The 14,771-nt window shown below is 46.3% G+C and overlaps 1 protein-coding gene across 1 annotated transcript; it reads left to right on the top strand.

Annotated features, from left to right (window-relative positions):
• Window positions 1–2,728: 2,728 nt before the first annotated feature.
• Window positions 2,729–13,779, top strand: LOC142570646 (uncharacterized). The gene is made up of 3 exons (XM_075679007.1): window positions 2,729–3,187; window positions 8,258–8,777; window positions 13,751–13,779. Exons 1-3 carry the CDS (start codon window positions 2,729–2,731, stop codon window positions 13,777–13,779), a joined length of 1,008 nt encoding a protein of 335 aa, XP_075535122.1.
• Window positions 13,780–14,771: the final 992 nt, after the last annotated feature.

Below are 14,771 nucleotides of genomic sequence, written 5' to 3'. Positions count from 1 at the left end.
CTTGAATTTAAGCAAGAACAATGATTCGTGAAGACCCAATCCCAGAAGCGTTTGCCACAAACGCCCGTTCGGAAACACCACGATACAAGATGAGAATTAAAATCTCCCACTAGTATGATGTTCTTCTGAGTGCAAGCAATAGAGGTATCTAGATAACGGGTATCAGGCACTCCAGCGGCGAAGTACGTGTTAATTATTGAGAAAGGTGTGCAACCAGTAAATATCATATCCAGTGCAAAGATTTCACAGTCTGGGGAGATTATCTGGTATGCTATAGTAGCTATATGGCAGATTTTCGATGAGAGAAACAAAACTAAACCACCGCCTCGGGATAGGTGATCCAATCGAACACATGGGAAATTGTTGAGATGAGAAGTCTGACCAGCAGCAAGCCAAGTTTCCTGTAAATAATAATACCTAGAGAAAATTTTGAAATAAAAGATAATAAATCTGTTGCAGCATAGAGCATGGAACGAACGTTACACTGAATAATAATAATATTTGGGGTTTTACGTGCCAAAACCACTTTCTGATTATGAGGCACGCCGTAGTGGAGGACTCTGGAAATTTTGACCACCTGGGGTTCTTTAACGTGCACCTAAATCTAAGCACACGGGTGTTTTCGCATTTCGCCCCCATCGAAATGCGGCCGCCGTGGCCGGGATTCGATCCCGCGACCTCGTGCACGTTACACTGAATGACTGTTAAAGTTTCTACGGTGAATAAATCCTAGCAGCAGAAACTGCTTGGTCTAAAATGCTCTCTTTTAAGAAGTCCTTCTTAGTCGGAATCTCTTTAACGTGCTTTTTTGCCATGGAGTTGGTGAGAGAGATAGATATATTCTCTGTCGGTGACCTTCTTCATTTAAGAGATCGGCGGCCCATATCTATATCTTGATTTTCCATCCTATTTGTGTCGGAGAGAAATATGTGGTCGACTTTCTCAGAAGTTGATGGCTTTGATGAATCGTTATTCGTGAATGGCTGCGCGGTCGATACTTCAATTGGTGGACTCCGCGTTAGACTCGTCACCGAATCCTGAATATTGGTTTTATTAGTTGAAGCCACGGAGCTAGTTGTGAGGACAGCACTTGAACAAGGGAGTCGGTGAGATTTGTCACAATGCGCTCCATTGCTTTCTCCAACGCCTTTTCTACGGAAGCTTCCACAGCCTCAGAGATCGAGTTTTCCATAAACAGTGTTTGACGGGCCGTTATACCAGCATACCCTTGAGTCCTGCACTGAATTTATCCAATGGCCTCACGACGAGAGCATCGACATCTATCAATTAATTCAATGATATGCACTTCTTTCGACCTTGCAGGACAATTAGGCTCATCTGTATGGTGGGGACCACTGCAAAGGCAGCAGGACTCATTCCGGAAAGAACAGTCATTTGAATTATGGCCTTCTCCACAAATTCTGCATCGTGTGTTGGACCTGCAACCTTTTATGGAGCGCCCAAACCGCCAGCACTTTAGACACTGAAGGACACGAGGTGATAGAGGCTCTACTCAGTGTATAAGTGGCCATGCTTTGATTTCCGATGGGGGGTTGATTCCAGCAAAAGTAGCAATGACTGTTTCTGTGTGCGTGCACTTATTATCAACGACATGGCTGCAACGATATAGAGACATCCCGCCTGCCGCTGAACACATTTCTAAAATTTCTGCTGGACATAGACTTATGTCGACACCGCGAACTAGGCCTTTGGTACATGAAAGGTGACGAGGAATGAATCTGCTCGCCGGATGTGTCGCAAAAATATCGCATTTCAGTAAATCTTGAACACATGCCTGGTCTGACGTGCAGCAAAGAATGCCCCCTCAGCCAAACTGTCGAACCTAGGTTATTTGTTGAAAATTGGCGGAGGCCATCCGGAGTTCGGTTTGAATTGCCTTGCGATTCTGCATGCTAATCACTCCGCCATCACTCGGAATCAAAGCGGAAGGTACGCTGGTCGTCCCATTGCGTAAGAAAAGCTCCACCGGCAAATCAGAGTTAGGAACAGAAGCCGGCCTGGTGGAAGCCTCCTGGCCTGGCGATGGGAGTGACATTGCAGATAAATAGGAAATTACTCTGGCGAGGTAACAGATATTGAAACAAATGGTCAAAGACAATCACGTAAAAGACACAGATTAAAGGAAAACCGCCAGCTACTTGACCAGTAGCAGTGTTGGGTAGCTCAGGCACAGACAAGGTCATGGCTAATTAAACATCCTCATCAAACTGTTGTTTTTCTTCATCACCCTCACTAGAGGTTGGAACTTAGGCTTGTGCTATCTTTATTCGATATCTAATATTTAGCTTTATTACGACGACTGCTACCTCCTAATTATTGGTGTAGAACGTTGCTCATTATGTCTTTGTGGATAAGAATTATGGCGAAAGTGGTTTTTTTTGTGAATGCAGACCGCAGACGTTTATTGAAGCTCTTTATACCCTCCCAGTCTTCTTTCTACTTAACTGATTTTCCAAGCACAGTCAGTCAGTCAGTCAGTCAGTCAGTCAAGAACTTTATTGAAGTCCTGAGGAGTTTCAAGCCGTTGGAGATCCCCCGTGGGAAGTCCTCCGGCAGAAACCGTTTGCCAAGCACACCGATATTTTTCCAGCCATCATCAATTTCCTTCGTGTGCGCGTGACATTCGAGAGAGAGGAAGAAGAAGCCAGCAATATTTGCAGGACCGCCGTTCCTGAAAAGAAGACAAGTGTAAATCATATGCAGTGAGATGGCTGCAAAGCAAGGCCCCACAGGTGCAGGAGCACAGCCTCCACAACCTGCCGCCCTCGCTGCAAGGGGCGAGAGGAAAGAGTCTCTACCGCAAGTGCTGCAGCGTGGGGCGACAGCGGTGCCAGATGCTCCCGTTCCGGGACTGCTTGCCCAAGATCCTGGCGCAAGATTTGCAGCTGCAGCAGTGCCCAAACCTACAGACGTGCTTCTCACGCCGCCGCTGCAAGAGCATGCCCACCTGGCGACGGGTGCAGCAGGCACCATGGCCGCTGCGCATCGGGCCAAGATTTCGAAGCACAAGACCGCAGGCCGGGAGCACAGGGCGGGGGCCAAGCAGATTAGGGCAACAGCCGCCGTTCCCGAAGCGGTCGAGCAGACGGACGAGCACCTACGCGTGTTGCCTGTGACTTTCGAGTCGCACCACGCGGTCGCTGCTGAAGACCAGCCTCAGGCAGAGGTGAGTTAGCTGGCCGCTTTACTTGAAATTTGATCGAGGTAGCTTTCGTTCTGGACAGCCTGATCCATTAAGCGCTGTTTATGAAGCCCATAAGTTCGGCGGTGTGGAAAAACTCTGAGACAATACTGAACAGCGCCAAATAGACTAAAAAGCAACAGAGTGGAATGTGCAAGCATTTGCCTGTCATTTACTTTTCTGAAGAATTAACTGAACTCTCTGGAATGCATGTAGGTAGCAGCGTTTCGTGCAGGTTACGCAGAAATCCGTCACATTTTGTTCACACTTGAAGCAACGAAAGCAAGGCAGTTGTTGTGTGGTTTCAAAGCAAATTGTCTCGTTATTTTCAAATTTATTGACAATTACTCTCTCAGCAAGTTACCGCGCCTTTCCGTATCGTGTTACTGGACTGCCCAGCTCGAGAATAGTGATGTATAAAAATGTCGGCCAATCCCTATGATAGTGCAGTCTGAAAATGCGTGCTGTTCCCGTGAGTGTGTGCATTCTAAAAATGAGAGGGGAGCAAGACGACGACGTCAAAGAAAATGAAACGCTGTTTTTGATTTCCAGTTGAGAGAAACGTCAGAAACATAGCGATGAATGGCTGTTAGTACAGTTATAAACTTCCCGCGGCTCCTATTCTGATCGCATACCGCATGTGCGCACGTGCGTAGTTAAGGAACGGGGGGAGTGTCTTTTGAAAGTGGCTCCTTCCCGCTAGCAACAGACTTCACCGCGTAACAATATTCTACAGCCGCGAAGCTGACCCAAAAAACTGTCATTATGCAACGCATTCCCCTACACAGCTGTCGATCCGAAGCGAATTCAGTTAAGCCTTCACTGTACCTACACCGGCCGCGCATTTAAGTCTCACTTCGGCTAGCGTCCTAGCTCATAAGAAGGATTCGATGCGGCTGTGCTGCGTGACGCTGTTCTTTTTTATTATTTTTTGCGTATGATATGGTGTAATCTCTGGTAGGTTTATGGCCGTGTCCGTGCAATGGGGATTGTTGGCAGGAGTTCGGGAGTGTCACCCAGAAATAGAGAGAGTCGTCAGGTAGGGGGTTATGAGCTACGCGGTAGTGGACGGCATCGTTATCGTTTATACCACCTACAGTTGTTTAAACTGCACACAAATTCAAGGGCACGGGCGTTTCTTACATTTCCGTAGAGTTGTTTCAAAATGAACCCGGATTCAAATTATCGCAGCAAGAAACTGAACGCGCCACTTCGTGCTCAGCAGCGGAACCCCTTATCCACCGAGCCGCACCACGGCGTTTATATCTCTGGACCATTACTGAACCTATGTTAGAGTTTTTCCAAGATTCTGGTACGCTCGAAGTCATGAGGCATTGCGTATACAGGGTGGCCAGTTTCTTTAGAACAATCTGCCCACCTTCCTTCAACAAATCTGCTGTTACTGATCCTCCCCAGCGGCCTTCCCCGTTTGCATAGCTTCCAAGGCCTTCTTTTCTTCTTCCGGCGTTACCTGTGGGATTTCGAATTCCTCTAGACTTTCTCTCTTCCATTATCGTCGTGGGTGCCACTGGTACTGTATAAATCTCTATAGAACTCCTCAGCCACTTGAACTATCTCATCCATATTAGTAATGATATTGGCGGCTTTGTCTCTTAACATATACATCTGATTCTTGCCAATTCCTAGTTTTTTATTCACTGCTTTTAGGCTTCCTCGGTTCCTGAGGGCATTTTCAATTCTATCCTTATGTCAGCTGTCTTACGCTTGTTGATTAACTTCGAAAGTTCTGCCAGTTCTATTCTACCTGTAAGGGTTAGAGGCTTTCATACATTGGCGTTTCTTGATCAGATCTTTCGTCTCCTGCGATAGCTTACTGGTATCCTGTCTAACGGAGTTACCACCGACTTCTATTGCACACTTCTTAATGATGCCCACAAGATTGTTGTTCATTGCTTCAACACTAAGGTCCTCTTCCTGAGTCAAAGCCGAATACCTGTTCTGTAGCTTGATCCGGAATTCCTCTATTTTCCCTCTTACCGCTAACTCATTGATTGGCTTCTTATGTACCAGTTTCTTCCGTTCCCTCCTCAGGTCTATGCTAATTCGAGTTCTTACCATCCTATGGTCACTGCAGCGCACCTTGCTGAGCACGTCCACATCTTGTATGATGCCAGGGTTAGCGCAGAGTATGAAGTCTATTTCATTTCTAGTCTCGCCGTTCGGGCTCCTTCACGTCCACTTTCGGCTATCCCGCTTGCGGAAGAAGGTATTCATTATCCGCATATTATTGTTCCGCAAACTCTACTAATAACTCTCACGTGCTATTCCTAGTGCCTATGCCATATTCCCCCTCTGCCTTGGGTCCAGCCTGCTTCTTGCCTACCTTGGCATCGAAGTCGCCCATCAGTATAGTGTATTTCGTTTTGACTTTACCCATCGCCGATTCCACGTCTTCATAGAAGCTTTCGACTTCCAGGTCATCATGACTGAATGTAGGGGCGTAGACCTTTACAACCTTCATTTTGTAACTCTCATTAAGTTTCACAAGAAGACCTGCCACCCTCTCGCTAATGCTATAGAATTGCTGTATGTTACCATCGATATTCCTATTAATCAGGAATCCGACTCCTAGTTGTCGCGTCTCCGCTAAGCCCCGGTAGCACAGGAAGTGCCCGCTTTTTAGCACTGTATATGCTTCTTTTGGCCTCCTAGCTTCACTGAACCCTATTATATCCCATTTACTGCCCTCTAATTCCTCCAATAGCACTGCTAGACTCGCCTCACTAGATAACGTTCTAGCGTTAAACGTTACCAGGTTCATGTTTCAATGGTGGCCTCTCGGTAGCCAGGGATTCCTAGCACCCTCTGCTGCGTCGCAGTTCTCACCGCCGCTGTGGTCAGTTGCTTCACACCTGTTGGGGACTGAGGGCCGGGGTTTGATTGTCGTGTTCATAGAGGAGGTTGTGGCCAAGTACAGCACCAGGGTGGCCAATCCAGCTCTGGTGAGGGAATGCGTTAACGGTTCTGGTCACCGGGATCAGGACACACTCCAGGCCTGTTTGTGCAATGTTATCGACACGCGGATTTTTTTAAAATCCGGTGGAAAATTGCGCGGCACCGGGATTCAAACCACGGACCTCTTGCACGCGAAGCGGGTGTTCTACTTCTACGCACACCGCGCACATTGGCAGAAAGGCGGACACTTGGAAGTAATCGGCGCTCGTCGAACACGACATCCTCTGTGGAGCCAGTGTTCCCAAAAGGGAACTTGCCTTCGTCACTGTTGTCGGAAAGGCAAAGCTTCTTGTCGAAACGCTGGCTGCGGATCACATCCGTTATTCGATCGCTGTTCTTCACTTCGACAGACATGTCACATTTCCGCGCCGCCTTTATCGCTAGTAGAATAACGCAAATGTTTGAGTTGGTTGGTGTGATTCGTATGGGTAGCTTAGCACGTAATACCGAATAAGGGACTTGCAAGAGATAAATTTTGATTTCTGAACGGGTGTTACTTCTACCTAACTTTCTGCCGCCCTCTGCTTCGCTTCCCTTCCCTTGGAATCCATTCCTTAACTCTTAATGACCATCGGTTATCTTCCGTCCTCATTACGTGTCCTGCCCATGCCTCCCCCCCCCCATTTCTTTTTTCTTGATTTCAACTAAGATATCATTAACTCGCGTTTGTTCCCTCACCCAATCTGCTATTTTCTTATCCCTTCATGTTACAACTATCATTGTTCTTTCCATAGTTCGTTGCGTCGTCCTCAATTTAAGTAGAACCGTTTTCGTAAGCCTCCAGGTTTCTGCCCCGTACGTGAGTACTGGTAAGACACAGCTATTATATACTTTTCTCTTGAGGGATAATGGCAACCTGCTGTTCATGATCTGAGAATGCCTGCCAAACGGACCCCAGCCCATTCTTATTCTTCTGATTATTTCCGTCTCATGATCCGGATCCGCCGTCACTACCTGCCCTAAGTAGATGTATTCCCTTACCACTTCCAGTGCCTCGTTATCTATTGTAAATTGCTGTTCTCTTCCAAGACTGTTAAACATTACTTTAGTTTTCTGCAGATTAATTTTTAGACCCACTCTTCTGCTTTGCCTCTCCAGGTCAGTTACTAAACAAGGCAATATCATCAGCGAATCGCAAGTTACTAAGGTATTCTCCATTAACTCCTATCCCCAATTCTTCCCAATCCAGCTCTCTGAACACCTCCAGTAAACACGCTTTGAATAGCATTGGAGAGATCGTATCTCCCTGCCTGACGCCTTTCTTTATTGGGATTTTGCTGCTTTCTTTATGGAGGACCACGGTGGCTTTGGAGCAGCTATAGATATCTTTCAGTATGTTTAGATACAGCTCGTCTACACCCTGATTCCGCAATGCCTCCATGACTGCTGAGGTTTCGACTAAATCAAACGCTTTCTCGTAATCAATAAAAGCTATATATCAAGGTTGGTTATATTCCGCACATTTTTCTATCACCTGATTTTTAGTGTGAATATGGTCTATTGTTGAGTAGCCTTTACGGAATCCTGCCTGGTCCTTTGGTTGACGGGTCTAAGGTGTACCTGATTCCATTTGCAATCACCTTAGTAAATACTTTGTAGGCAACGGACGGTTCGCTGATCGGTCTCTAATTTTTCAAGTATTTGGCGTCCCCTTTCTTTAGGATTAGGATTATGTTAGCGTTTTTCCAAGATTCCGGTACGCTCGAAGTCATGAGGCATTGCGTATACAGGGTGGCCAGTTTCTACAGAACAATCTGCCCACCATCCTTCAACAAATCTGCTGTTACCTGATCCTCCCCAGCTGCCTTCCCACGATGCATAGCTCCCAGGGCTTTCTTTACTTCTTCCGGCGTTACCTGTGGGATTTCGAATTCCTCTAGGCTATTCTCTCTTCCATTATCGTCGTGGGTGCCACTGGTAGTGTATAAATCTCTATAGAACTGCTCAGCCACTTGAACTATCTCATCCATATTAGTAATGATATTGCCGGCTTTGTCTCTTAAAGCACACATCTGATTCTTGCCAATTCTATCAATAGCAATTCTAGCAATATATATCGGTGGACAATTATTCTCGCAGCAACAACAGCCGCCACGCCGAAGCCAGGGCCGCGGTTCGTACGCTCATCCTGGCGCCCTGCCTCCAGTGTGGCGGCCTCAGCTACCGCTGCAACGTCGGCCGCCGTCGTTGTGGGCACCCGCAATGAGGGCGCCACTGGGTAAGCCCGCCCTGTACTCGGGCAGCGCCAGCGCGGTCGTGGTGAATGGCTACATACAGCTGCCTCCCCAGCAGCAGCCACGCGCAGGCGTAGTTCGTGTGGAGGAAGGTGCCGTGGGCTTTTTCTGCGCCTGTCACACGATCGCCGCGCTCATCTTCGTGCTGCTCTGGCTATACCTGGCCATTAGCGCCACCTACCGGAAAGGGCGAAGCAAAGCCGCCATCGCGGAATTCTCGACGATGGACGCTGATGAGCGGGAACTGGAAATGCTGCCCGGTGCCCAGGAGACCGCTGCCACGACCGTGTCCATTGCTCGTCACACCGTGTCGAATGACTCGGACCAACACAGCGCCGCCGTCATAACGGCCACTATTTACACTTGTGCTACGAAGTTATACCAGAACTCAATCTCCACTCGACGCTATGACGGAGCAAGATACCTGGAGCAGTGTATTGGACCACTCTTTAATTATTCATATTCTTATCTGACTTTTCTGTCTAATTAGGTGTTGACTTCGTTCAGCCTGTCTTCTCTTCTGCCTTGACGTTTGTCCTCTTTCTTGGCCGCGACACACTTTAGCAGTCCGCCCCGACCGGTGAGACAATCACAAAGTGCGCGAGCTGCACTTCTCTATTCATTTACTTTAAACAATAAAAGACGTGGGTCCATCTGGTTAATTTGTGGTCTTAGCAATATTTATATACAAAATAAAGGAGACGCGTTGTTTATAGCGTACTTGATTTCAAATACAGAGACTAAACATTTTTGATGTTTTATTATGTTAGCGCTAGGAGCTCAAAGTTAATTTTCCAATGATCAGTCTTAACTTGTTCAGTAAGCTCATGGTGAAGAGCCTATAGTGTTCTAGAGGTAGACTTGGACTTCTCAGTGCAGTTACCTATTTGAGACTCCATCTTTTTCTGCAATAATATCGGCAGCCTTAAGCTTTGATAGTTCTGCCAAATGAAGGCCAAATATAGTTATTTTAGAAATTCTTCGCTATTTTTTAGAACAAGTGTATTCGCGTAGCGCCGCAGCTGCAAATATTACGCCTCAATAATGAGAACGTCCGCAGTAGCCCGACGAAAGCGACGACTACGAACAGACGCGCGCGGAAGCTATGAACAGGACGGGCGTACATGTTGATCTTGAGGGAGGCATTAAACTTGCTCGACACAGGCCGGACTATGCAGCGTTAGAAACTCTTGATACAACAACGGCATACGTCTGTGTGGAGCATGTCATTCTCCTGAATATTGCAAAGCGCATGAATTTTCCTCCATGTTATAAAAATTGAATTTTGGAATTCCAAAAAGATAGAATTTTCTGTTTCTCCCAAAGTGGCGTTTCGACGCCAAAATATGATAAGTTCGGAGGATTTCCACAAGGTTCCGTACTTGACCCCATTTGACTACTTTAATATTATGAGTTCGGTTCCATTGCGTCGACAACTACAAGTGTGTGTTTATGCAGACGACGTTGCATTCTATGTGTCAGCGAGTGACATTTGCCCATTGCATAGAATGCTACAATCATATATATCAATACTTGAAAATTGGCTTGACGATCCTAATATGCCAATAAATGTTAGCAAAAGTAGCTTGATTGTATTTCCCTTAACTATACCTGGTAATGTCTCCCTTCAATAGGGTTAGGAGAGGATCCCTCGGCGCAACTATATTAAATGTGTAGGCGTTATCAGTCTTACAAAATTAAGGATTTATTTCTATGTGCAGGTTGGCCTGGCGCCATTCTCTCTATGCAATATGTGTACAGATTCTGAAAGCATTGATCATATTGTATTAACGAGCCATTGATGTACCATCAAGAGAAAAAAACACTGCAAACATTCTCTCCTTCAAGGCATCCAGAGTGAATTTCTGCCACAGAATGTGTGCGTGGCGGTCTGCGAGTTCCTTTGTGACACTTGCAGAATATCGCGTGAACTTACTGATTCATTAATGAATGTGATGCAAAATTTCAGTCTGAAATATATTACAATTTATTCCCTTCAAATTTGCTACCTCTTCATTAAACATGCGTTTTACTTCGAGAAAAAAAAATGTCTCTAGCAGCAGTTTTTCTAATTTAATTTCTTTTGTACAATTTCAACCTTTTCACTGCCCTAATGTTTCTCTCACGTTTCCTCTCCACCAGCCATTTAACCGCTGGTTACGCTTCCAGTCCCCCATAATGGGGATAGGTACCATAACATAATCATTGCTGCTTTCGTGCAGCAATACGTTTATAATCACTGCTGCTTTTCAGGAAGGAATAACAAGGATGAGTACAGGAAATACTAAATAAAAGATAACATGAAAAATGCCGCAAGTATCCCATTAGGTGGCGTAAGTGCAGAGTATTGAACACCAAAAAAAAAAAGAAAACAGCACAAGTGCAATAACCGAGATGATTAGTAAATTCATGACAAAAAAAGAGTTCTAATTGTAGGCTACCCAGTGAGTCATGTAGGTTTCCGCAGAATTCAGTCATAAAGTAACGAATCGAATTTTCAGAGCGCTTTATGTTGCAAAATAAATACAGAATAAGAAGTAAGCAGGTGCGTCTGGTTGTGCGACAAGAATGAACACTCAAGAGAGAGTGGGAAAAGACGAATAAAGAGGCAAGGAGACGACGAGGGGGCTGTTCTCGTTGGCTATTATTCGTGAGGAGAGGAGGACGAAAAGAGAGGGCTAAGATGTTCGACTGTTGCCTCGATGAATTGCACGAATATACCATCTCGTGATGCGGAAAGTCTTGCGCGCGCACGTGTGTTGTGACGAGCTAAGCGATAAATGGTCAGCAAGTACCTACGATGAGATATTGACATCGTGACGGTATTGCGCGAATTTCATTGGTTATTCATCATTTATTTATTTATTTATTTATTTATTTATTTATTTATTTATTTATTTATACTGCAGCCCCTGCTGCGGCTATAGCAGGAGTGGATAACACAATACACGAAAGAAATACAATAGGCGACAAAGACAGTTCAGGTGCAGTGTTCAGGGAGTACAGACAAGAATTCATTTAATGGAAGAGAACGGTTGGCTTCTGGTAGCGAATTCCATGTTTCAATTGTTTTAGGGAAGAAGCTATACTTAAAAGTATTAGTGCGTGCAAAAAATGGTGTAATGTTAAGCGCGTGATGTCTCCTACTAGAAGAGATTTTTGCAAAGGTGATATATTCATTACTGGAGAGGCGACAAGATGAGTGAATAATGCCATAAAAAAAATTTAAAGAATTAACGTGTCGCTATTCGGCGAGAGATGTCAGGTTAAGTGAGGACATGACTGACGATGGTGAGAACTGGTGGTTATAACGGCGGTAGACAAATCTAATGGCTTTCCTTTGTATGGCCTCAACGCTGTCTATTTCGTACTGCTTGTAGGGATTCCAAACGATACTAGTATAGGGCGAACAATAGTTTTATATAACAGTAATTTAGTGTCACGCGGAGAATTAGACAGAGTACGACGTAAATAACCGAGTTGTTGTAGAGCTTTAGTCGTAAATCTTATGCATACAGAGGAGACAACTCAGTTGGTGTACTTCATTGTCCTTGTCATTGTCCTGCACCTCTTATGTAGGGCAGCGTGTCGTCTTCAACGTATATCGACGCATATCAACGCATATCAATCGCTGGCGCGCCTCTCAAAGCCTATGCCTGCATCCCTGCGCTGCTAATTTCTATTGTTTTTCGAAAATTCTGCAGATCCAACATACATATTGAAATCCATGTGCAGCGAAGCTTCAGCAAAGCGGCATGTATTAAATCATATGCAACTAGCGACGGTGCGTGCAGTTTTTTTGGTGTTCATAACGTGTAACTCTTTCTTTTTGATATTTTTACGCTTATTACGTACACCGATCGTAAGCTACGCGCTAGTGGAAGCCCTGTATCTGGTGGATGCACAGACTGGGACGCTCACGGAGTGATGTCGCGAGGGGAAAAGCGCTGTATGACGCTTGGTGAATGATAAATGGTGGTGACAAGTGTATGGCGTAGATAAATATGACAAACGACTTGCTGCATTTAAAGATTCTGTACATGTTGTGCCACTTTGGCGCAAACCCGTTGTGGAGGGCTGGTCAAGAATGTGCCCGCAGCCATCGCCACATACCAAATGGCTAAATAAAGGAAAATTAAGTACAGCAAGGAATCCCATTAATATGTGGCGCTAGGCTATTCTATTGAGAGGTCAGTGTACTTTGGAGCATACCTTCAAGTTTTATGTCGAATATATTGTTTTATTACGCAGAACAGAGGTGCGCTTACATGCACTACTTTGTCGGTCAGCATGTGGAGGTTATGCACCTTTGCTCGTACTTGCATTCGGTGCACGTGTAACCTTGGCACATATATCTCCAAATATATCCACCGAGATACCAACCAACCCAGCAGCAGGAAGCAGCGACTGGAAACCCTGGAGGCTAAACAAAGAAAGTGCAGCTTAAAAATACTAAAAAGGGCAGGCTGTACTATGGGGCGCAGCTGCAATGGTTTGCGTGAAACGCCTCGGGTGCGCGGTTATAGGCGGGTGGGCGCTAAGGCGCAGAAATAACGCATAACCGAATACATTTATTCGCGCGTTACGAAGCTTCGTTACGATGCTTGATTTACGATTCAGCTAGTAGGGGGGCGGGGGGTCCTACGACCTAGCCTTGCAATCGAGCTGGCTCCCTATTCGTTGTGTCCCACCGTAGTCAAAGGTGCCGAGCGCAGACTGGTATCCCTCCGTCTTGCTTCCCGGGACTTTTCGCGCCATTTCTGGTACCTACGGGTCGAACGCGGAGGGGCGCTATAGTCGGCCAACCGTCAAAATTGTGCAACCAATGGCGCAATTGTAAGCCTTATAACTCCTGATGAAAATGGGTCTAAGATTGATGGATTCTACCTAGTACGGCAGAGCGAGCTCTCTGAAACGGATTACTACCGCTCGATTGGATTAACGCACTGCCCAGTGACACCTCTGTCCGAACACCGAGTAAGAGGCTAAATGTAAATGCCACAGCGTCATGCGTTGTGAGACCAGACGCCACGTATTCACGCGACGCATGTGTGATTCAGCAACGTCTTATTTTTCCTCTACACAACGATACCGAGCTACGTCACGTGGCTAGTACGATTGCAAACACATAGGCGACATTTGTATCGGACTTTTTGGTTATACTTTGTTACAAACATGTAGCCTTACATGCGGCCGTCAGCTCGACCTTCCTGTACTTAGCGCTGTGTACTGCGCAGCCATTAGCCGTGCTCGATTAGGTGTTCAAGCACACGGCCGCCAGGTAACACATCGGCATTCTTGCAACAGCTCAAATCATGAGCGGCCCAACTCCCAAAAGGTGAGCAGGCAGTGCGCCTGGCTGCCTAGGCGGCCTGGGCGCAACATGGCGCAACTGAGAAATCAACAATTGCGTAAGCATCATCAATATTCGCCATGTCCTCATCGCTACCCCTTTCCCACTTGGCACACGCGTCATTTGCATAGGCGGTACTTGCAGAGGTCATAAGTGGCGACAGGTTACGTCAGCAGAATCTCGAAGCATTAGAAGTAAGCCAAGCAGCAGTGCAGTATGTAAACACACCGTCCGTGTTCTTGAAAAGAAAAGAAGTCGTTTTTATAGAGAAGCCCCAGGAAGTTAGAAGGGACGAGATTTTGCGACGGCATGAAAAGCGCGGGAACTTCAATAGAGAAATCAGTTGACGGGGCAGCTGCGTCCGCGTCTGTTCATTGCTTTCTGTGTTCTACAACTTCTTCTGCTACAACCCTCGAAGAATGAGCCGACTACGTCGGTTAAACACCCTTTTGATTCCGTCATTTCTCACTGTCGCATAAAACACCGACCGGCAACGCACTATGGCATAGTGGCCATTTTTTCCTCGATTATTGGCGTCAACTGATCACTCTCTCTGCCCTCTCTTTCTTTGTTGTGCCGGTGCTCTCGTCGACATCAGTGTGTGAGCAGTTCGATGCGGGCATTGCCCGGTGTCACCACTGCACCCGCCACAACGCCGATGCCAGTCAGCAAGACCGCAAAACTCCCTATGATGCATCACACTTGTGCCGTTTCCTTCCACACTGGAGACGAAGTGTTGCTGTGGATCCCAGTTCGAGCTCCTGGGTTGCCCGAAAAGTTTCGATACTGTTTTATCGGACCCCACACTATTAGAGAACAGACTTCGCCATTGAACTGTCGCGTCAGTCCCGTTGTCGCGCCTTTGAACGGCCGCTGCCGTGCCACAGAAATTGTGTTTCGGTTTAAAGCCTTTCATACATCGTTGGCCGCCATAACCAGGGCCGGGTTGGCTGCTTGCGCGCGTGGTGCAAACAGTTGATGATGATGACAATGATGACCTTGACGT

The sequence above is a fragment of the Dermacentor variabilis genome, chromosome 2 (assembly GCF_050947875.1).
Source record: "Dermacentor variabilis isolate Ectoservices chromosome 2, ASM5094787v1, whole genome shotgun sequence".
Lineage (NCBI taxonomy): Eukaryota > Metazoa > Arthropoda > Arachnida > Ixodida > Ixodidae > Dermacentor > Dermacentor variabilis.
Note: the sequence above shows the minus strand (reverse complement) of the source record. Positions and strands in the feature narration are given on the sequence as shown.

Bases quoted from the DNA above. Each gene is read 5' to 3' on its own strand.
- LOC142570646 (XM_075679007.1), top strand. From the start codon at position 2,729: ATGGCTGCAAAGCAAGGCCCCACAGGTGCAGGAGCACAGCCTCCACAA. The intron at 3,188-8,257 runs GTGAGTTAGCTG...TTATTCTCGCAG, and splicing joins AAGACCAGCCTCAGGCAGAG to CAACAACAGCCGCCACGCCG. The intron at 8,778-13,750 runs GTGCTACGAAGT...AACTCCCAAAAG, and splicing joins AACGGCCACTATTTACACTT to GTGAGCAGGCAGTGCGCCTG.